The sequence below is a fragment of the Anopheles gambiae genome, chromosome 3, assembly GCF_943734735.2.
Source record: "Anopheles gambiae chromosome 3, idAnoGambNW_F1_1, whole genome shotgun sequence".
NCBI lineage: Eukaryota > Metazoa > Arthropoda > Insecta > Diptera > Culicidae > Anopheles > Anopheles gambiae.
In genome coordinates, this window is record NC_064602.1 from 85,688,840 (window position 1) to 85,711,103 (window position 22,264).

The 22,264-nt window shown below is 41.5% G+C and overlaps 1 protein-coding gene across 11 annotated transcripts in view; it reads left to right on the forward strand.

The window, feature by feature from the left end:
• LOC1271183 (uncharacterized) overlaps positions 1-18,498 on the forward strand; it is a 125,367-nt gene extending 106,869 nt beyond the window's left edge. For 6 of the 11 annotated variants that reach the window (XM_061656149.1, XM_061656147.1, XM_061656146.1 and 3 more), the window contains exons 7-8: positions 13,920-14,045; positions 15,056-18,498. In XM_061656149.1, the coding sequence (XP_061512133.1) occupies positions 13,920-14,045; positions 15,056-15,177 (248 nt within the window). In that variant the 3' untranslated portion in view covers positions 15,178-18,498. Of the gene's footprint in view, positions 1-13,919; positions 14,046-14,556; positions 14,629-15,055 lie in introns of all 11 variants that reach the window. The other 5 variants (XM_061656157.1, XM_061656158.1, XM_061656155.1 and 2 more) reach the window with 4 other exon arrangements.
• The last annotated feature ends 3,766 nt before the right edge of the window (positions 18,499-22,264 follow it).

The following is a 22,264-nucleotide window of genomic DNA, read 5'->3' on the forward strand; positions in this document are numbered from 1 at the left end:
TTCGCACGCTGTTTGCAAATAAAGATTTGTGCGTGTGAGGGAAACTGAGACGAAAAGTAGCACAGATACAGGGTTTCCCACGATTTATTGGTCAGTTCCCATGATTTTTTGGTGTGTTCCCACGGTTTTTTGGTCGTATCCCATAAATTTTTGGTTCGTTCCCATAATTTATTGGTATTTTCTGATTGGATATCAATACAATTGGACCAAAAAATTCTGGGAAACGACCAAAAAATCATGGGAACGCACCAAAAAAATATGGGAACCCACCAAAAATTGATGAGAACCAACCAATAAATCGTGGGAAACCCTGTAAACAGACAAAGAGAGAACAAGAGAAAGAGACAGAAAGAGATAGAAGAAAAAAGAAGAGTGTTGGAATCATTTATTATTATTTTCCATCACAAGGCATATGTTTTCTGTAAACAGTGGAAGGCAATGTTTTATTCAGTTGTAACTGCTAGTCCATATTACATTATATTATTAGAATTTTATTTTACAGGGTTTCCCACGATTTATTGGTTGGTTCCCACGATTTATTGGTGCGTTCCCACGATTTTTTGGTCATTTCCCATAATTTTTTGGTAGCAACCCACGATTTATTGGTCGGTTCCCAAATATTATTGGTCGGTTCCCAAATATTATTGGTCGTTTCCCAAATATTATTGGTCGGTTCCCAAATATAATATAATATAATACCGACCAATAATATTTGGGAAACGACCAATAATATTTGGGAACCGACCAATAATATTTGGGAACCGACCAATAAATCGTGGGTTGCTACCAAAAAATTATGGGAAATGACCAAAAAATCGTGGGAACGCACCAATAAATCGTGGGAACCAACCAATAAATCGTGGGAAACCCTGTAAGATCATGTTGAGTACGCTTTTCATTTCGGGTCTGAAGCAACCATTCAATTTGAGACTTTGTTGTTAATAATCTAATTGAGTCGTGTACAGTATCGAATTTTAGGCGTTCTGTTATGACGATTGCATACCTTCAGGGTAAATCGAAAATTAAATTAGTTTCAATGTAGAATAATCTATTTTTTAAATAACAATTTAAAACGTTTTAGTTTCTACAAACTCAAGTCAAACAATTTTAAATGTAGGTGCAAATATTCATCTAAGTATATTTTAAAATTTCTGCAGAAATGCTTGTTAAAACACACGTTCTTAGTTTTGTCATTGTATGACTAGAAGTACCCCATAATCTGATATATAATTTTTCCTTAATCCCTCTTCCTACATCTCCACGCCATCCGAACAGTGCCGAGAGTAAATAGAATTTCTCGGTGCTTCCCGTACCTCGTACCAAAAAAAAAAACCTATCCCTGCACTGAAACCCGAAAGTGTCAACAGATGTCAAATCGTTCCCGCGGAAGAAAGAAATCCCGAATCGGTGATTGGAAGTGATTTGTGTTTACGAAACTTCAACCGTCACCGTGTGTTTCCGTGTGTGTGTAATCTTTTTTTTTGTAGCCCTGAAAGGCCACACAGACAAAGAGCAGCGTTTGAAAGCGAAGAAAAACCATGTTCCAGTGAAAATGAGACAAGCTGGGGGGAAAGTTAAGCAGTAAGAAGCGTCTTGCATTAGATTTTCTTCTTCTACTGTGCCAGAATCTGGTGCTTTCGTAGGGCAATGAAAATCAAAAATAGGGGAAAAAACACCCACCATACAGTAGCGCTTAAAGTTTTTGCCATTCCCTTTTTACGAGACGTCAACGAGGATGGATGATTTGTAATGACGAAATGCTTGAAATAGGAAAGAAATCACAGACGCAAAAACGTCTCGGCAAAACTGTAATGCTGTAGCGTCTTGTTTTAATTAGTTTTTGTTTCTCTCCCTGTTGCTCTCTCTTGTTTTCTCTCTTTCTCTCTCATCCTCTTCCATTGCTGCCATTTATACCAGAATAGCAGTGTGGTGGGCACCATTTTCTATTCCAATTGCTTCAATATGCTGCCGCAGCAACCGGTCTGCTGCTTCTAGCTTGTTATTTCGATACGAAGACAAGCAAAAAAAACGTCTTTATACTTCACTCCACTCGATCATTCCAACTTTTTTGTTCCCTTTCATTGAATTCACCCGCCCCCCCCAACCCGCAGCCAATGAATCGTAATATTTTATCCACGGAAAAAGTAATAAGAAGGAGCTCCATCGTTCTCCGTTCTCCGTGTTTTTGTGTCGTTTCGCCCACCGCTGGTCCAGCGGACTGCAAGACAACGTGAGGGGGGGAATTTGCTCGAGCGCAATGTTTACTAATGAACGTTGAGGGCACGTTTTCCACTTCCCACTGTGGCTACGGTACGCACCAATGGCAGGGAGGTCGCTTATGGTCGAGAAAACAAAGCGTTGGGCAAAAACGACGATGATGAGGATGAAATATCATTCAGCGGAAATAAACACAGCTTGAGCGTGTTGCCGGGGGTGCTCCTCTGGAGCCAACACAAAACAAAACAAAAACCATCCCGAAATCCTCCCCACCGCTTCATAATCGTTCGCTTATCGCCAATTGTATCGAGCCAGAAAGCTCCGGCCAGGCCGCAAAGAAAGCAACGGGCGAAAGATAACAGCCAATGGGAAAACCGGTGAGAAATGGAAAATGATCCTGATTTGGTTGATGTGCACGGTGAGTGTGATGACTAGTTGTGCGGTGTAGGGAAGGTACAGCGACGAAAGCAGCCGGAATAGCTAATTTAAAAACAATGATCTCTGTTCGCCTTCCAATCAAGCGAATCTTGGGAGATGGGGCGTGGGGTTACAAAATCTGGAGACCCTATTAGTTTGGGGACCAGTAGGGATCAAAATGCCAAATGTTGCAGACAGCGAGATAATCCGTACTCGGTGATGGAGGTACTTGAGTGTCACGTTTCGCTTTTGTTAGCGACTGTTGCAAAAACTGTTCATTGCGGGGCTCGTCATATCATATGGGTGGATTTTCCGCAGAATTCTTAAATTTCTTTTTAACGAGATTTTTATGATGCAGCGTAGGGGAGATAGATTCGGTTGATGCAATGTTTTATGTATCTGTTGAACTGGAAAGGATCGAAGGTTATTGAAATATAATTTTGTTATCCTCTGTTAGTTACTAGACAAGATCCTCTGCGATATAATGATTCGCCTAAAGATATGCAATCTGAATAACGTTTTATTACGTTAAGATTTATTTTTAAGTTAGTTATTAGTTAGTTAAGTTTTTTTAACGCAATACTTTTGTAGCATCTAAAAAAACATATAAATTGCATACCTTCAGGCGGTCATCTCGCAATGCACCATTTTAACTATATAATTAGTCGCCTAAAGATATGCAATCTGAAAAACGTTTTGTTAATTTTACATATTTTTTAATTCATCTAGTCAGTAAAGCTTTTTTGGGTTGAAAATCTCACAAAAAATAATTTATTGACAAGTGCCAAACTACCATGCAGTAATGCAATAATTTTGTAGAATTGAAGACTCTTTGCCGTTTACATTGCTAACGTGCAACGGTTATAAAACTACTTACAAAAGTTCACCACTGCGAAAAACATGCAAACATTCTTGGAAAAACCTGCCACAGTAGTAGGCAAGAAGCATGAAAAAACCATGTGCTTCACTGCACAAGTTTGCTGCACGCTGCACAGCTGCAAATTACTTTCCCACCAAACTCATTTGTCATCCCGCTGCCATGGCAGAGCGCTAGATGACAGTTCCCAATTGAGCAGTTTGCCCCATTCCATCCAAGGCTGATAATTTCTGCTCACTCGCTGTCTGGCGCGCAAAATGCCTCCACTTTACGCGTTTTGCAATTTTCGCTCACGTGCACTAGACTGCACCGCAACCATTTCGCAACGGATCACATTGCAACGGGTCCTGTGCGCTGCGTTGTCCTTCCCCACACAGTCTGGCAAGCGGAAGCAAACAAGGAGAAGGGAGAAAAAAAACGTAATTACAGATATTTCCAACAGACGTCTTGCAGCTCGTTGCGAAAAAGGATCCGACAGGCGGTTTTGGCCTTACGATTTTCCTTCCCCCATCTCATTACCCGACAACGGTGCGAGCAGAAAATGAAAATTTTACCACAACGCTACGGGTGGAGTGAGCAGGAGTGCTTGGCAACGCTGAGAGCCAGCGCAGGCTAGTTGAAACCATCACGCGTTTGGTGTCCAGTTCAAGCGGATGGCTGACCATACGGTGAAGATCTGGTACGCGATCCGACAGGAGAAAAGGAGTGAAAGCTGAAGAAGAAAAGCAAAATTATAAATGTTTCACACTGCTCCTTATTTTCAGAGCAAGAGAGTTTTCAAGCCCCTTCAGGCTGCTACGCTACGCACAAACGATCCTAGCGCGGTTGCTTTTTGTGTCGAGAAAAATACACCTTCGAGTGCAAAACCACGCACCACAGTTTCGCTCGGTTCAGGCTTCCTATTTGAGAAACGAGCACAGAGTTGAATTATTGTTTCCATCTCCTTTATCTTTGTCTGAGCTTGCTTCCTGCCAGCGGTCAAGTTTGGTCAAGCCATTTCTCCAATTTTCACCACATTGCAGGAGGGCACAAGCACAAGAGTGTGTTGTTTTGTAACGCTACGGTTGCTGTTCAAAAGTTTCCATTTTCGTTTCGTTGTAACATTTGAAGTTATGTTTTTCTAAGAATCTCCTTCCGAAAAAGCCTCAACTGGCCAGTGGGTGGCGTTGAAGCGAAGAAAAAAAACCTCCTGAGCTTCAGCCGCCAAGACGCTTACCGTCCAGCACTGCTTGAGGCCTTGCTGGTCGGAGGTGGAGAAACATAGCAGCCCCGCTTGCAGGCCGTACAGATGAAATGAAAATTGTTTTCTCTCCGATGATGCTGCCGGGCGGTGGTGAGGCGGCCCGGTTTTGGCCGGGAAAGTTAATTAGCGCACCCTGCCCCCGGTAGGTTGAGGCCGGCGGTTGCACTTTCCACACCAGGGCGAAATGAAAATTTTCTCACCCACACTCACACCACCCGCCCGCTTCTCATTTGCACTTGGGTGCAGTAATAAGCAACAAAAAAAAAACAGACACACAAATAGGGAGGAAAGAAACGAGGAAAGAAATAAGGGAGGAGGAAAATATAAAATAATAAAAGCAAGCCCATTCGCAAACGGAGGATGAGGCTCGAGTGAAAATTAAAAACCAAAACACAATCTGAAAAACACAACCGAAGGGACGATAACAACCGAGGGCACAGGCCCGCGTGGCATGGTAAGGCGGGCGTCAGTTTCAAGGACTTAACAACAGTGGCTAATTAAAACATTCATCACTACTTATCTCAATTAGGGGCGTTCTCGTCTGCAATTCTCCCGGCTGGTACTGTTTGGCATTTGTTGAGACCAACGGTAGAGGACGGCATGGAAGTATTGTTGTTGATTTCTTTCACCTTTAAGAGCAAAATCAAAATTATTGTTCTTGGGAGCATACCGATTCTCTTTCTGCTCTGGCAAATATTGCACGGGTTGTTATCGCGTTGTAGAATGTTTTTGGAAATGTTTATTTTTATAATGTAAAATGTCTTATAGTCGGTATCTTAAAGTCAAGTCTTTGGCAATAAACTATATTTTTTTTTATTTTAGAAAGTTTGTGTAAAGATAGCACATTGATGGCCTTTTTTGCGCCTAACAGTATGCAATATGTTGATAGGTTGAAACGTTTAACTGGTAAAACATTCAGCCTGTGTCTTGGTATAGTTACCAACTCGCCACTCACTACAACTATTCAATACATATTTTACTCTACACTACTATACTCTGCATTACTTTCGGCTATCTATCGCTATAAATATCTATGGATATACTATCAATATAAATCCTAAAAAAATATCCACTATAACACCTAAAAGTATGCAATTTTCGTGACAAAATGTGGGTTTCAACTTGCAAATTATTGTTTTACTTGAAAAGTACATCATACATATGGCATAGTTCCCAAAACAAATTCTCTAGAGAGAAACTCTGAAAAACACTCAATTGAAGTGCATTAAACGATAACAGGACAGCTTAAATCGTTCTAATAAATTAATTTTCAACTGCAAACACTCAGCGCCCCGGTGCCGTACGCAAAGCATTGCTCCTTGCAGCCCCCAGTAGTACCATGGATCTTTATCCTACCCTATCGGAACCGTTAATGGTTGCCGCACTTCATTTCTCTACAAACACTGTCCACTCAACCATGCTGACCCTTAACCGTAAGCCCCTGCAGTAGAGGAATTAGTTGGCTGTTCTGTTGTTTCTTTTTTTTTTTTGGTCTGTTGTTTGTTATTTAGTTCTCGGCCCACACTACAGCCTTAGCGGACTAATTATGCCATTGCGGTTCTGGGTGCGGGCGCGAGACACTACCAATTTTGCCCGTGGGCAGTAGTCCAGCCGTCCGACTATCTTTTTACACCATCGGCCTAACCGATGGGCGCCCGGTGTGAGCTAGTCTGGAGAGGGGTGGTTGGATTTAGTACCAATATTAAGCTTTTTTTTTGTTGCGTATCCTCGGCCAGTTCACAGCCTATTTCACCCGGTCGCAAATGGTGCGGTCCATTTTTCGACTAAAGTACCACTGGAATGAAAGAAAAGAGAGAGAGAAAAACAACCATAGGCTCAACACTAACCAGCACACTGCGGACACTCGTGTTTGTTTGGTTTTTAGTGTGTGAGCGGTGCTTGATAGGGCCGTTTCTACACCCGATGCGCAATGTAAATATCTATCCCTTTTTTGCCATGAAAAGACGCGTGCTAGAATGGCAAAGAAAGTTGGACCTTTCACACAGAAGCTTCGCTATCGAAGAAAACAAAAACCTTAGTTTTCTAAAACGGTGTGTAATAAAACTCAACCATAACCGTAGTGATTACCATTACCAAACGGACTGGTGGAAAAGAAGGTGTTTTTTGGAGGACGGTTTTCCGTTTTTTTTTTTGCTCCCCTGGAGCCTTGGCCACAAACCGACACACATAAACACACAAACCCAAGAGGACCGCATGGCGCAGAAAGCCGGACGAAATGAATAAATGAGTAGGATGTCAGCCCCCTTTGTAACGTTTCAGATCATGATGATGATAATTTATTTAATGAATTACCCCCGATCCATTCTAGTAAATGAAAGCGAGCGCCGCGACGTCCAATGGTGCTCATCATGGTGTCCGTCAAGGCTTTCTTTTTTCGTTTTCGACTATGCGTGTGTATGTGTGTTACACGAAAAAAAAGAAGAAAAAAGCACCAAGCCATTCCGTTTGCCAAAATTGTTGCCCACCTCATTAAGGCTATGCATACACCGTTTGACGCGTTGGAGTTGAAGCTCCTGCCGAAAGAAAGAAAAAAGGTCCTGTACAGTTTTCAAAGCATACAATATGTGTGTGTTTTTTTTATCATGCCCCCTCCACACTGTCTCGCATCGTTTGTAAAGCAGCTGGTTTCCATGACGGAACAACTGTGGGGGAGCGGGAGGGGGAGTTTTATATAATTAATGGAAGCAAATCTGATGCTTCTGGCTCGCTGGTCAACAACAACGGTACGACGGCGGATCTGCCAGCGCCAGTGACACCGTGCGCCATTTTGGACACGACAAAATCAGTCAGTGTCACTGTCAGGAGGTTCAGCAGGCAGGCTAGCTTTTACGCTGCTTTCACGCCAGCCACCACTGCAAGCGCAAAAGGTTGTTGTCAATCGCAGCTAATTGAGCGATGCGAGTATGCACGTTCTGCACAGCTGCAACGTGACCAGATGGTGGTTTACCGTCCGGTGGACAAGAAAAAAAACGCTACGAAAAAAGCGACTCACTACATTTACGCACGTGTAATAATACTAAAATAACCTGAGGAATAAATATTTACAACCAACGAAAGATAAATCCTTGCAGACATCTATGAGATTTTTAACTTAATTTATTTTAATTTTTACTCGATATACATATGTATATATAGAATATACCAAAAGGAATGGTAGGATGTAAAAAGTAACAATATATAAACCAATTGCTAAATTCCGTACATTTTAATTTAGTCTAACCCTTTTTTCTGCACAATTTTGCCTTAACTGGTCTGAAAAATCGCCTAAGGGTATGCAATATGTATGCTTTTGTTTCTGTTTAAGCACTCTACGCACATTGAACGCCAAAAGGTATGCAATTATTATACAAATATATATATATGTATATATATCCATACGTTTGATAATCTACCAAAAAGTGGATAAATTCTTTTTAAGCACAATCAACAGCAGAAATACAAATAAATGTAATAAATATGCGATAGAAGTGCAAAAAAGAGCATGTATAGCACAAACGATTCCTTCCCAAACCTTTACAAATTGCCATTGTGCCACAAATCTTCTCTGCCATCCAAACACGTCAAAGGACAAACTAGGGCTCACGCATGAAAGCGTACCACGATTGACAGTGGCACCGACACGGCACCCCCGTACGTCACTTATCGGATTTCAATTTATCCAACCGACCAAACACGCTAACGAACGTGCAACATGAACCCCACGGCTCTGATTAGACATCTTTCGCCCGCCACCGGAGATGTCCACTTTCGCGCCGAAGATGTTTGTCAACCGTTGTGAAACCCCGATCCCCGTATGTATGATGCATCCCCTCTGTTGGCTGTCCGATGAAAGATGACAGCGAGTTAATCATCATATCGGGTAACCTTTCCCTGGTGCTTTTGTGTGGGCGGGTGTGTGTGTGTGTGTGTGTGTGACTGAGAAGCATTAACTCTAAACGCGCGACACAAACTCACTGGAGTGCACCGGACAGGACAGGACATTGGACTACGGGCTCGCGCAAAGAAACGATGTACTTCCAGGTGAAGCGTGGTGTATTTTTCACCACAGAGCACCCTATTTCGGTGTGGGAAGGAAAAGCCATTTATCAGCGCACAACACACAGACACACCTCGACCGTCCGCTCTGAACCGGGAAGATGACTTCATGACGTGAAACCTACGCACACGCCAATCGGGCGCACACTTCCCCGCGATGTTTGTGTGCGGCGGTTCGGGCGAGCGAAATGATTAATTGAGATGTCGCAGTCAATTCCGGGACTCGTGTGCGCATCGTGTGTGCAAGAGCATCCCGGTTCGCTCCCGCAAAAGGTTCAACTGTCACCGTGGCCGGACGGCAGGGCTTTGACCGTGGTGTCCGTACACACAATGATGACCACTTCCTGTGCAACCACGATTCCTTTAATGGACATCCGATTCGACCGGTGGCCGGTGTCGAGTGCGTGGGCCGTGTTGCGACACTGAACTCGAACGCATCATCATCATCATCATCAGCGACGTCTCATGAGCTCATTGCGAGCCGTCAGCCGCGGCAACATGCAAATGTGGCCCTTCACAGATACGTGACTGGGTATCGTACGGCCCCGCACAGTAATTGTTGGAGACGAGCTGGAATTAGCCGAGTGCGTGGCTGCCTCCTCCGACCTGAACCTACAAATGCACTGAGACAAAGCTTTAAGGCCCTTTGGAGTGGTACGTCCAACGAGGTCTTATATTGTCTTGGCATTAGCACGGACCTTGCGGGTGAAGATTCAATCGGACCAGTTGTTTTCAATTAGCTTCCTTCACGCCCGTCTCCTTAAGACTTATGACTCGCTGTCGCTGACAGTGCCGTCGACGCCAGCGCTTTCTGTCCAGACTTCACCGAGCGGGTCCGCCTCGGATGCTCTTTAGCCATTGTTTGCGTATCAAATGGGCAGTTTGACATGTGCGGCTCTCTCTCTATCTCTAGAGCAACTGGCTCGAATGTGTCCACTAAATCGGGAGTATGTACAACACGCACACCTGTCATACACGAGCAGATGAACGATCCCCGACACGTGCATATTTGAGGGTTTTGCCACAGCAGGATACAGAGGAAAGCAATTAGAAACACCCGGATGCTGAGCTGCTATCTAAGAGTGCGAGCCTTCATCATCGATTCTTGGAATAGTTCATTTCTTTTATGTCGTTCAGAACGTTCCGCAAGCAATGATGTGAAATAATCCTTCCGTTGCCGAACGGAAACGAGAAAGTTCTTCACTGTATCCCAAAGTAAACAGCGCCTTCAGCGGCGGCAGATTAGCTCAGCCTTTCCGGCAGCTTCCGGCACTAAGAACCGGAACCGTAAAACAATACCTAGCCAACCAGAGCTTGTCGACCAATCCTTAACTCAAACACACGACCACCAAGACGAACCTCTGATGCTTGTCTCGCCTTCTGCTAGATGATCCATCGGTCGGTCTATTTAACTGCCACCGTCGTCGCAAAGAGGGTCGCTATTCAGCAAAATCTTAAAGACCATCTGGACATTAGGGAATCTTCTGAAAAGAAACACCCTCCCCCACTGCCAACGCTTAATGCTTCGATAAGAGAGAAGCGCGCAAACAAAAACAACAGCGAAAAAAACCCATCCAAACCAATAAAATTCGCCTTATCCGATGGAATTGATTTCCCCGTTCCTCCATTGCCACACCGTGCAGACACTTTTGGTAGCAGATTTCGCTCAGCCCAGTTATGTCTCCTTTGGGAGCGGACAGTTCCAGCGGGCTCTCTGCTACCCACACCTTTTTTTTGCTGCACGGTGCGTGTATTCCGTTCCGTTTCCGAGAAATGAAAGCATCCGGGTGGAGAAATCCTCGTATCAAACACATTATCAATGTAGGAATGTTGCCACCTCGTTTACCTCGCTCAGAACGGTTCGAGATGGGAAAATGGAAATCGGCAACGAATCGGCGAGCAGGACTAAAAGAAGAGAAAAAAATTCACACGCACACACAAAATGAAGGTGCTTAAGAGGAAAACACAACATTTGCTCCGAGTAGGCTAATGACGAGACCGGCTGATGGTGATGATGCTGATGATGATGATTGAGCGGCTTGATAGTGGACAAACATGGAAAATGGAGTAGCGCTGAAGCAGTAAAAGGTTGTTTTTCTTCCAGGTTGATGCGCTGATACCACACAAAATGTTACCATTGACGTGAGAGTGTGTTGAAAATGGCACAGCAGCAACAGCCGCTTTTAACGCTTTGTTTTGATGGGCTTTATGCTAGAAATGGTATAATAGGTATCTTTATGCCTTCGAGATGCTTTCACTGTTAATCTCTTTGAAATGAAAATTTATGCATGAAAAAGATTGAGATGAGTGCAAACTTCCTAACACTGTTTACACAAGACAGTTTTTTTGAATAAAGTTTGAGAATTATTTGTATTTTAGGATACATGAAAAACAAGCGCTTTTATGTGTACTAGATGCAGCAGATATCCTCTCGAATGCGTTTTATCCTGAGATTCGGTTAATAATATTAAAACAAACCTTTCATTTTCTTCCAAAGTATTGGATTTGCGACTAAATACTCGCCTAACTGTATGCAATTTATGCAACATATCGTGCATTAACATGTGTATCAGGTTGCACTCAGCAAACTAGTTCGTTATTGCATAATTAACATTTTGCTGTTTAAAAGTTTATTTTCTATAAACCTAATATATATTTTGTATTGATAAGGTCTAAAAATTTTATTTAACTACTTACGAATACAATCTAAACTACGCCTAAGATAAAGTTATTGATAAAATGCATACATTTAGGCATTATGCAATATCGTACAAAAGAGAGCATATACTCTTTCTAAAAAATATTGTTCTAAAACGTTATCTAAGTAGAAAATAAATCATTAAACAAACAATGAAATAGTTATTAAAATGAAAAATATAGTAAAAATAATACAAATTATAACACTATTCAACTTTTCCTCAAATTTCAAAATTCACTGAATCGTTTATGCAATAAGATTTCTTAGATAGTCTGCTAAAAAGTTGATATTTACCAACACCAAACAATCAATGCTCGATTTTTACGATGAATGCTTGCAAATCTCAAATTTTAATTATTCATCAGTCTTTTGCAACTACGTCGACATAATCCACGCACCTAACTGCTCGCCCACAGAACGTCTGCTTCAGCTACGAGCGATGATGCACAGAACAGCTTAAGCTGCAGCTCATCAAAACACGTCTGGCTGACAGGACCACAGCAGCAAAAGCGTAATGATAGAAAACAATCTAGAAATCAATTTCAACCAGCAATAAAGCAGTGATCCCATTTTTATTTCCCGTTTTTTATCCCTCACCCACCACGACGAGCTGAATAATACGTTCAAAGAATGTGATCAACAACACGGCGGGGAAAAAGAAGCACTGTACCATAATCTCGAAACGCTCCCTCTCCCACTTGAAACAATGCGCCAAGTGCAATATAAGCTGCTGTACCGAACGCCACAGAAGATAATGAGGAAATGGGACTAATTAAGATAATGGGATCTTGGTACCGTTAGAATTGTTTCTTCCTCGATGGGAAACAACCCAAAGGTCTCAGACCTGGGTCGAGCGGGATATATACAATCAAATGCAATTCCAGCATCAGCCTCATTATGCTCATTTGCCCTTTCTCTCTCTCTCTCTCTCTCTCTCTCTCACTCATTCACACACACACACACTACCTTTCAGTCCCACTTCTGTCCTCCTTATGCAAAAGTGCATTCTATTCGAGTGCTTTGTTAGCGTTCGTAGTAAATCAGTAAATAATGTTGCTAAAGGCCCGATCCCCATTCCTGCCCGTGATTGCGCTATCCGGCAGCGATGTTCTGCTTAAGATTTGCAGATTAAGGAGCAGATGAGATAATGCTCATTGTCCATAAACGCTCTCGGAACCATTACCCGAGGTTCTTTCATTCCCTGGCCGGTGCCCGTTTATTGTGATTATGCTTTCGTTGAAGCAATAAATATTCCTTCCCTTTGATCGGCGAGCATAAACCAACCGAGAATGGCGGTGCGTTTTATTAACACACAGAACAACGCTAACAAACTAACGAACGGTCGGTTTCTGCGACGCAAACTGTCCTCCCACAATGGCTCTCATTTTATTGGATTGTGTTCTTCACAATAGTGAATGTTTTTAAGGGGCGTTGAAATGGTTTTTCTGCGCTATTTTATCTTTTCCAATGAATGATAAGAAGTTAAGAAATCACTGAAAAAATTTAGAGGTTATGTTAGAGTACAGTGGGAGATAATTCTATAATTAATTATATTTGTCAACCGGTGATGTATCAATAAATATATACATTCTACCGACGATTGCATTCTTAGGCAGTTAATCGCGATTTACAAAAGAAATCTTTGTTTTCTAGACGAACAACAAACTAGTTTGCTGTGAACAATTTGATACACATAATTATGCACGATATGTAATGTAAATTGCATACATTTCGGCGCCAATTTCCAACATAACGTATTTTTGCACAATTTCTCGTAATGATTTTATTAGGATTTAATGCGAGCTTTCAGAAACGCTGAAGCACATTTAATCTCTAGCATATCATTTGAGAAAGAGATTAATATCAAGAGCTCAACAGTTCTTGTAACGCAATTTTCGAGACATTCTACACTGCATTCTACATTCTACACGCAACATTCTAGACTGACAGACACACATTGTTACACTATTGCATGATTCAGATAATTTATTATATGAAACTTGAACACTCACAACACCTTTGGCCCACCTGCAAGCATGAAGCAAGCTTAAGCTGGTAGCGTTTTCTACTATGTAGATAATTTCTATTTGCTTTCCTTCCCTTCTCTATCCTTACTATCTGTGCTTTTCGCTAACATAAAACATCACAACCATCTAGAACCTAATCTAACTAACATTTTCTACTCATCTTTCCATCCACTAACGCATTCTTTCTCGTTCTCGCTCACACGCACATCCCTGCACATCCACCTCCGTGGCACTCGTATCGACACCACGACCACCTTCCAACCGCCCCCCCCCCCCCTCCCCATCCCTTTCTCATCTTTCCTTTCTTATCACAACCGGTACTTCTTCTTCTTCTTCTTCCTCCTCTTTTCTTCTTTCTAACAATTCCACCTCTTTCCTTTAAAGCGCGCAAAACTAAATCTAACAATAAACCGCTTCCAGAATCGCATCTCAAAACCACTACCACTACGGTGGCGACCACGACGACGGTCGAAATGCTGCAAGCGGCACCGGAAAACCTACAGAAGAAGGGTAAGGCACTCGCTCAGGCAGGTCTGCCGCTGCCGGGATGCTGCTTTTTCCGACTGCTTCGTTTCGTTGTTTGTTGTGAAAGCTTCCTTTTGGTTTCACTGTTTAGTTGTGCTTTTTGTTCGTACACATTTGCATTTCAAACCCTGCTGCAAATGGCAGTGGGTGAATTGGTTAAATCTTTTTTTTTTTGTTGTTGTTATGTTAACATCGCTTGATTTTCATTACCCTTGGCTTTATGGTTTCATCTATTCATTGTGCAGTTTCGTTGTTGTGATTGTTTGTGAGAAAAGAAAACGTATTAAAACGTATTCACCCTCACCCTAACCGGCTTTAGTTCGACTTCAACGACCACATTAAAGCTCATCATAACCATTGGTAAAACGTAAAAAGGCCATCGCTTGATGCTCTAAATTCATTTTAGTTTTAAAAAACCCATCAACGATACTGAATATCCAATGAATATGTTTCTTCTATCTAAATTTCCTTAAACATTCGTCGTTGCGTCACTCAGATCCCGACAGCCCCCCGATCGTATCCAGCGGAAGTGCGGGCAACGAAACGACCGGTATTGGCTACAGTATTGGTAGATTCGAAAACATTATAGTTAAGATAGTTTTAGTGTCACTTATTTTCGCAATGGTCGTCGCCGAACTGCGCGCGCGGGACCAACCGACTCACGGATGAGCTTTGGGCAGGTTAAATTGGTGTACTGAGTAATACCACTACTTCCAACACTAAACTAGACTAATTATTACGCCTAAATAGTCTCAAAACTCTTTAAAGATAAGCTACGAATTGTCTGAAACGTCAGGAATGTGTTTTTCTTTTATTTCCCTTCATCTTGTTAACATTTGCTAATCGTTTATTTTAATATTATTTTATTACATTTAGTTTGATTGGACCTATGTTTTGTAATTGATCTGTATGATTTTCTGTTTTATTATTCACTGCTTTCGTGATTCTAATCCGTCCTTTTTCTTCTACTTTCGTCTTCTTCCCGTGCTATGCAGGCTTTAACGCGACCGAAACGAACGGCGCTAGCAGCAGTCTTCCGGTGCCGCTACGAACGACCACAAGCGTGCTGGCGACCGTTGTGACGATTTTACTCATCTTCACCTCAACGCTCTTGTAGATGAGCTTGAAGCAGTACACCGACGTCGAGATCCGGAACCGCCGGCTGCACCTTAACTTCATACACAGCTAAGCAGGGCGGTTGGCTACCATCCACCAGATCGTGATGCTATCATACTGGCACCCAGCCGGTCGGTTTTTGTTGTTCTGTTGTGTTCTATTTTATTACAGTCAATCGAAAAAAAACCAAAACACAGAAGTAAGTTTACATCCGAGTACGTATGTGTGTCTGTGTGTATTTGTAAGTGTATGTGCGCGCAATTCGTCAACGTGATAGTCCAAACTCCAAAGCTGCTAAATGTGCGTGTAGGCTGGTAAGTTAGAACGATGGAACTATTAAAGTACCGAAGTGTGTCATACAACCCCTCAGTCGTAGTTATTCGTTTAGTTTAATGTGAGTGCAAGCTTTTAAACTTACTGCTACTCGTTGCAACCAATCAATGTTGTAGGGAAAGCGATAGGTTACGCTTGTGTTGCAATGTCTCTATTTTTAAGTACAACTTCGGTGGAAGAGTTTAAACCAGTTTAAACTCGCTGCACAATTTAAAGCTGTCAACTATGCAGATCAGTTCAGAGCTCGCAAAACAAGACCTTAGCCAACTTAGTTACCAACAAGCAGAGTCATTAACGTTTAACAAACACACACAACTGAGAATGATTTAGGGAACCAAAATGATAATTAACCGAAAATTTGGGATTCATGTTTTTTTCGTCAGCCATGCTTAGCAAACTTACTTAAAGGTTTAATCGTTTTTCCTGTTGCAAAATGGGAAAGTATAGAAATTTTTAAATATTTTTTTGTTCTATTTCAATTCTCAACACAAACAAAATGCTACTGATCAGGAATTAAACTAACGTTTATACATACACACAAACCTAACACCTACTTCAAAGATGTCCCGTATTCCATTTTTCACTGCAGCCCTTTCAATATGGCGAAACACGATTGATAAGTTGTTAACAATTACGTAAAAAGGCAATTTTTTATGTTGATTGCATAAATTTAGGCGCCATACCATGAAGTTTGCTTGGGTTTCCATTGCCTGGTTGGTCCCAACAGGACTACCGCTGTTGCCTTGGTACGTATTTGAAAACATCTTATTTATTCGATACTTGGTGCAGTGTTTAACAGCTTTTGTTCTATTTTGTTCATCAAAAAATCTTCTTCAAACTTTGAAACATCCGGATTGAACGCGTCGGTGTATGAAAATATACAGAGAGCGATAGGGAAAGCGCGAGGGAGAGAGAGTAGGAAGAAAAAAAAGTTGTAAAAAGTTCTTATGCATATGATCGAGTCGATATTTCAAGTAATAACAGAAAACCAAAACATAGATATTTAACTTGCAGTCGTGCACACAAAGTGGATGGCGTTTTCGGCACCGGTTCGAATGCAAATCGAACGACGAACAAACCGATAGGAAATTTAACTCTTAAGCAGCCCCAGCAAGAGGCAATCGAACGCGGAACTCAAACCATTGCACTGTAAAGATTAAACCATTATCCTCAAAACACAACCCCCAAATCCCAAATCCCTACGAAAGAGATAAACGATAAGGAAAACATTACTGACAGACAGTCACACACACACAGCTATTTTATACAACCAATTGTGAATAGGGAACTAAAAGGGAACCGTGTGATTGTGTTTTTTGCTATACAATCACACGTGCGACGTGCGTGTGCAATCTGTGTGCGAGTGAATGGAGAAACTTTGTGTGAATGGTGCATGCATGGAAAAATTTGATGCCTTATGAACACTTGAAGAAGAAGACGAAGAAGAAGAAGAAGAAGAAGAAGAAGAAGAAGAAACAATGTATGCATAAAAAATAAAAAAGAGAAGCAGAGAACTAAGCAAGTAAACACAAACAACCAGTTCCGCACATACTGGCAGGGGGGGTTGGGGAGATTTGAGCAAATGAAAACTACAGCACAACTCGTATAGTATAGATATACAATATATGTATATTGCAAATAGTGTTTTTTTAAGACATAAAACAAACCAAGCGTACTTTTGATCACGTTTCGTCAAACGAAACTGTGGCGAGTAAAGATATGAGAAAGGCGAGAATAAAGAAGCAGAGTTGGGAAACAATTTCACACTTCTATTGAAATGCACTGGTTTATTGAAGAGGATTTGAGGAGAAATGACAATTTAAGGGGGAAGAAAAAACAAACTACAGAAGCAAAACAGATACATTTAATCAGCAACCATCCCGAGCAGATTACCAAATCTTTCAACATACACCATAGTTCAACCGTGAACTGTGAATAGCTCTACTGCTAATAGAAAGGTAAAAAAAAATAATTTTCTAAAAACATCACACTCATCCTTAATCTCGGAACGGCGAGGAGGAGACAAAACACAACGTCAATGAAATAGAAAAGAAAAAAACTACACAGCCAATCTAACCAAACTGAACGCACAGAAGGAGCGTTTGCGAAATGAACGAAGCTTGTACGTCCAATGTATAGAAAAGAAAACTACAAGAAGAAGAAGAAGAAGAATAAAAACTAGTAAGAAACAAGCGTATAACATGTCGGGTGTTGCTTTGATGGTTACGTCTAAATGAAAGCTATAGATTTGTTTTAGAAACAAAACGTATAGATTCATCATTTCAGCAGCATGAACCACAAAACACGTTAAAAGCGGTAAGATGAAGAAAACAGTCAGTGTTAGTGTATGCTGGTGGAAGCTTGCAGGGTTTAGTTTCTATATTTTGCTTCGTTTAGATACAAAAAGCGCGCTGAAAGAAGCACAACCACCAGGAAAACAACTAAAATTTATTAAACTGTTGCGAACGAAACAATGCAATGGCACATGGGAAGAAAAAAAAAGAAGAAATATGAAGCTCAATTCAAACACTCGTCAAAACAAACAACAAGTTCTAAGAACAATTCATAGAATAAAAGCTACGATAACAGTCAACAAAGCGAAAGGAAACACCGGAAACGCACAAAGAGCGAACCGAACCAAGCACAGGAATATAAAAAAACACACATTCGAACCAATCAATACCACCAATAAGCACACGGAACCGGACCGGAAAGTGTAACCGTGCGTAGAAGACAAGAGACATAGTTGACTGGGCAAGCAAGCGGCAATGTCTTTCCCACATTACTCTTCTTCAGCTCGCCGAGCAGGCCCATTAACATTGTTTCCTGTTTTTAATGGAATGTTTTGTTTTATTTACATTTATACTTGTAACGTTTATATAAAACTGCTGTAAAGTGAACAAACCCCAAAGCGAATCGACAAAGCGAATTGACAAACAATCGTGAGAAAATAAAAGAAACAAAGGTCGTAATTATTGACTAAACGGCATTGTGTTTTGGAGTTTTTCTTTGGTAAGTGGATAGAAGAAATGAGAAAATTAAAAATAAATTTTAATATCTACTCTTTTGAGCGTTTGCTGCGCCCAGGAGCGATGCTGCAAAATGCCACTGTAAATCACATAAGAAAATTTGGCTAAAACATAATCCATGTCATCGTCATATTGTGATCATTAGAAGAGATGTTCAAACAGTCGGTGCGACCATCACATTTTGCGCAACCAACTCTTGGTCAATCACTTGGTTGCGACATTTTCTGTCTGACATCACTACAATAGTCGCAAGAATGTCGTAATTATCATAGGGAGAAAATGTCTTGACCAAGAGAGGGACCAGGAGTTGGGTGCTACAAAAAAAGTCCCCAAGCATGTGATTGGTCCACTAATTGTTTGAGTCTCACCTCTGATCATCACAGTTATGTACGTGAGCTGACTTGCACTTCGCTTGAGCCATGAGTGTTAGTGATTGAAATTAGTGATGGGTAAAGTTGGCAACAATCCGGAGTCGACTCCGATCCGACTCCGATAATTTCGGAATCGATACTTGTAACTGTGTACTTGTAATACTTGTTCGGAATCGTCCGGAGCCGTACGGAGTCGCCCGGAGTCGCCCAGAGTCGGAGGCGTCTGGAGTCGTCCGGAGTCGTTTGGAGTCGTTCGGAGTCGTTCGTAGTCGCCCGGAGTCGCGTGGAGTCGGAATCGTCCGGAGTCGTTCGGTGTCGTTCCGAGTCGTTCGGAGTCGTTTGGAGTCGTCCGGAGTCGTCGGAGTCGCCCGGAGTCGCCCGGAGTCGGAGTCCTCCTGAGTCGTTCGGAGTCGTTCGGAGTCGTTCGGAATCGTTCGGAGTCGTCCGGATTCGTTCGGAGTCGGAGTCGTTCGGATTCGTTCAGAGTCGTCGACTCCGGACGACTCCGGTCGACTCCGGACGACTCCGAACGACTCCGACTTCGGGCGAACCTAGTGGTTCCATTTTGCCGGAGTCGGAATCGAACTAACAATAGTCGGAGTCGGATCGGAGTCGTGGGTGCGCTCCATACAGCACATCACTAATTGAAATCATGGCACTTGGCAGCACTGATCAAGTGGTGTTCAAGTAGTAGACAGCGATGTTTATTCACAAAAAAACATGTAGATAATTGCTTTTTGGACTGAAACCCTGTTATTTGACACGTAATGACTAATGTTAAACACTTGTTTTTTAAAATAGGACATTTTGTTCATGCTTCAAATTATTTTCATTCGTTTTCCTCTACTTTTTCACATGAATCAGGTGAAATTCTAACGAAAACTTTATTCTTTTTTTCCCTTTGTCCTTGTTGGTTGTTGTTTCATTGTACCAATGTTGTATTCACTGAAGCGAGACGACAAATAGTGTGAAAGAAAGCCGAAATATGACGAAGTAAAATATGACGGGTACTTCTTTACAGGGTTTCCAGAGGAATTTGTTAAATCCATCGTAGGTTTTTTTTAATCATTTTTACATATTTTTGACTAGGTACCATGATTGATTTGATGGATTAGTTAATCAACAATCATTTGTTTTAAATATAAAGAGAAACGTAAAACTGACTAAACACATTTGAAAATAATTATTAAATCGTAATGCATTGAAAGAAAAAAAATAGGAAGCATTAAACGTTCATTGAAAACCAATCAAAATATCATGTAAAACACTGTAAACAATTATATTTAATTGTAGGTAGTGCCTTCTGACGTCAACATTTTAACATAAGGGTACTCTTACTGTCATTAAATGTATTACAAACGTAAGTAATTTAAAAAAAAAACTGACCACCAAAAACACAGCTATAACTCTTCTGTCATAATAGGGAACATCTTTGAGTAAAAAAAAGAAAAAAAAAGTATTCATTAATATCAACATTAATTTTCTCAGAACAAACCGTTAGTTTTTAATAAGATAATTTTAATCCACATTTAAAATGATTGATGACATTCCCCAACAACATGAGTTATTAAAAAGTTAAACAACCCTTCATCGCCTATTCGATGGCTCACAAACACTAATAGGAGACAAAAACCACTTGCCCGTAACCGTAAACACTACGAAACCCGAGGGAGGGGGGAACCCATAATAGCATGCCCGCTGTAATCGAAACCCACCGCACAGCGACTTAATATCCGAAAATATACGGCTTAATTACTTGCCTTTCCTTAAGCTTGCAGCGAGAACAGATTCAAACCGCAACACTTATCCACCCGGTTGGCCGGAGAACGTATTTTCCTCTCCGCAAAAAAACACACACTAATGCACACACACACAAGCGTGTCAGCACCGAATTAAAGCTATTTCAGCAATCCTCCCGCGTCCCCGCCGCACATCCACCGTGCGAAACCTCATTATGGTGCGAGAAGCAATTGGATCATTTTGCTTAATGATGGCAGAATACACCCCATGGCCCCCAGTTTGCCGGCATAGTGCCGTGTGGGTAGGTTATTTCCTGTTTTTTTTCCTTACCCACTCTGTCCGTTTGCCTTGCTCGCTTTCGCCCATCCCAATGCTGCAGCCGAAATGTGTAGCTTTGTGTGTGTGTGTGTGTGTGTATTCCGGACGGTATGGTAACTATTCGCAAGCTACCGCGGCCCCGAATGTGGCTCTGATAAAAATTATCATCACTTGATTAAGTAATTACGTAGTAAAACTCCAATAAAGGGCGCCCGTAATGAATGCTGTGAGCGAGCGAGCAGGAGGCTGACATTTGGTACGGTGCGGGCTTTCCGGGTTTTCGGTGCCGCGTCCTGCTGAATGTGGTTTATGCATTTCGGTTATTCGCGGCCACCGAAAATGCTGTTTTATAATTACCGTGCGGATACACCATATACACCATTCCATCACCGCACAGGCAGGGTGGTGTGTGTGTGTGTGCGCGCAGGGCTTTTGACATTTCACTCCGGGTGCTGGCTGGGTACTGGTTCAGATTTTTTTAGGATAAAATGGAGCTCCGGTGCACAGGCATACAAGGAAATGGGAGTCATTGTGCCAGCACTTATGAGCGTAATGGTTGGCGTTCCTTTGGTTCGCTCAATGGGTTTTGTCTGCAATTTGAACATCATTTTCCATTATGAGGTAAGTATGGGCCTGGTTTTGGGTCGTTTCATACGGCGTCATTTGGGGTCAGCGGTTTAAAGTGTCAGCCGGTTCAACACAAAGCTCAAACATAAGTGAGCCCTTTTATAGCTGCGCTAGGTTACATTCAAAAACGGTTGCGGTTTCTGCAAATCACTCATGTTGCCGCATATTCATGCCGATATTAATTATATCATTTGATGATTTATTTGATTTTTCAAATTTTATTAATTATATCATTTGCCCATTAAATATTGGGTATGTATGTAATAAAGAATTATGGTCAGTCACACAGAGCATATCTCCATAAATTACATTTATATTGTAAAACATTTTAAAACTCCATTTGTTTAATCGTGAAAGCATGATTTGAAGTTTGTAAAACAATGCTCACAACTTTGAAATCTTCTTTTCATGGATTTAATCGATTCGTAAGTCATCTGAAACTGCATCGTACAAGAATACCCCAGAAATTCGTCATACCCCAGTCATAACCCATTTTACTGAAGCAAACCTTCTACAATTGAATAAAAAAAAAAGATTTCCAATAATTTTACATGAAACACTGCAAAAACTCATTAATGAAGTGAAATTTAGAGGCTGCCCGGAATAGAAATCAAAATATCGTTGTAGTTTCATGATATTTTGCAATGATTCGAGTAAAATTTTTGGAAAT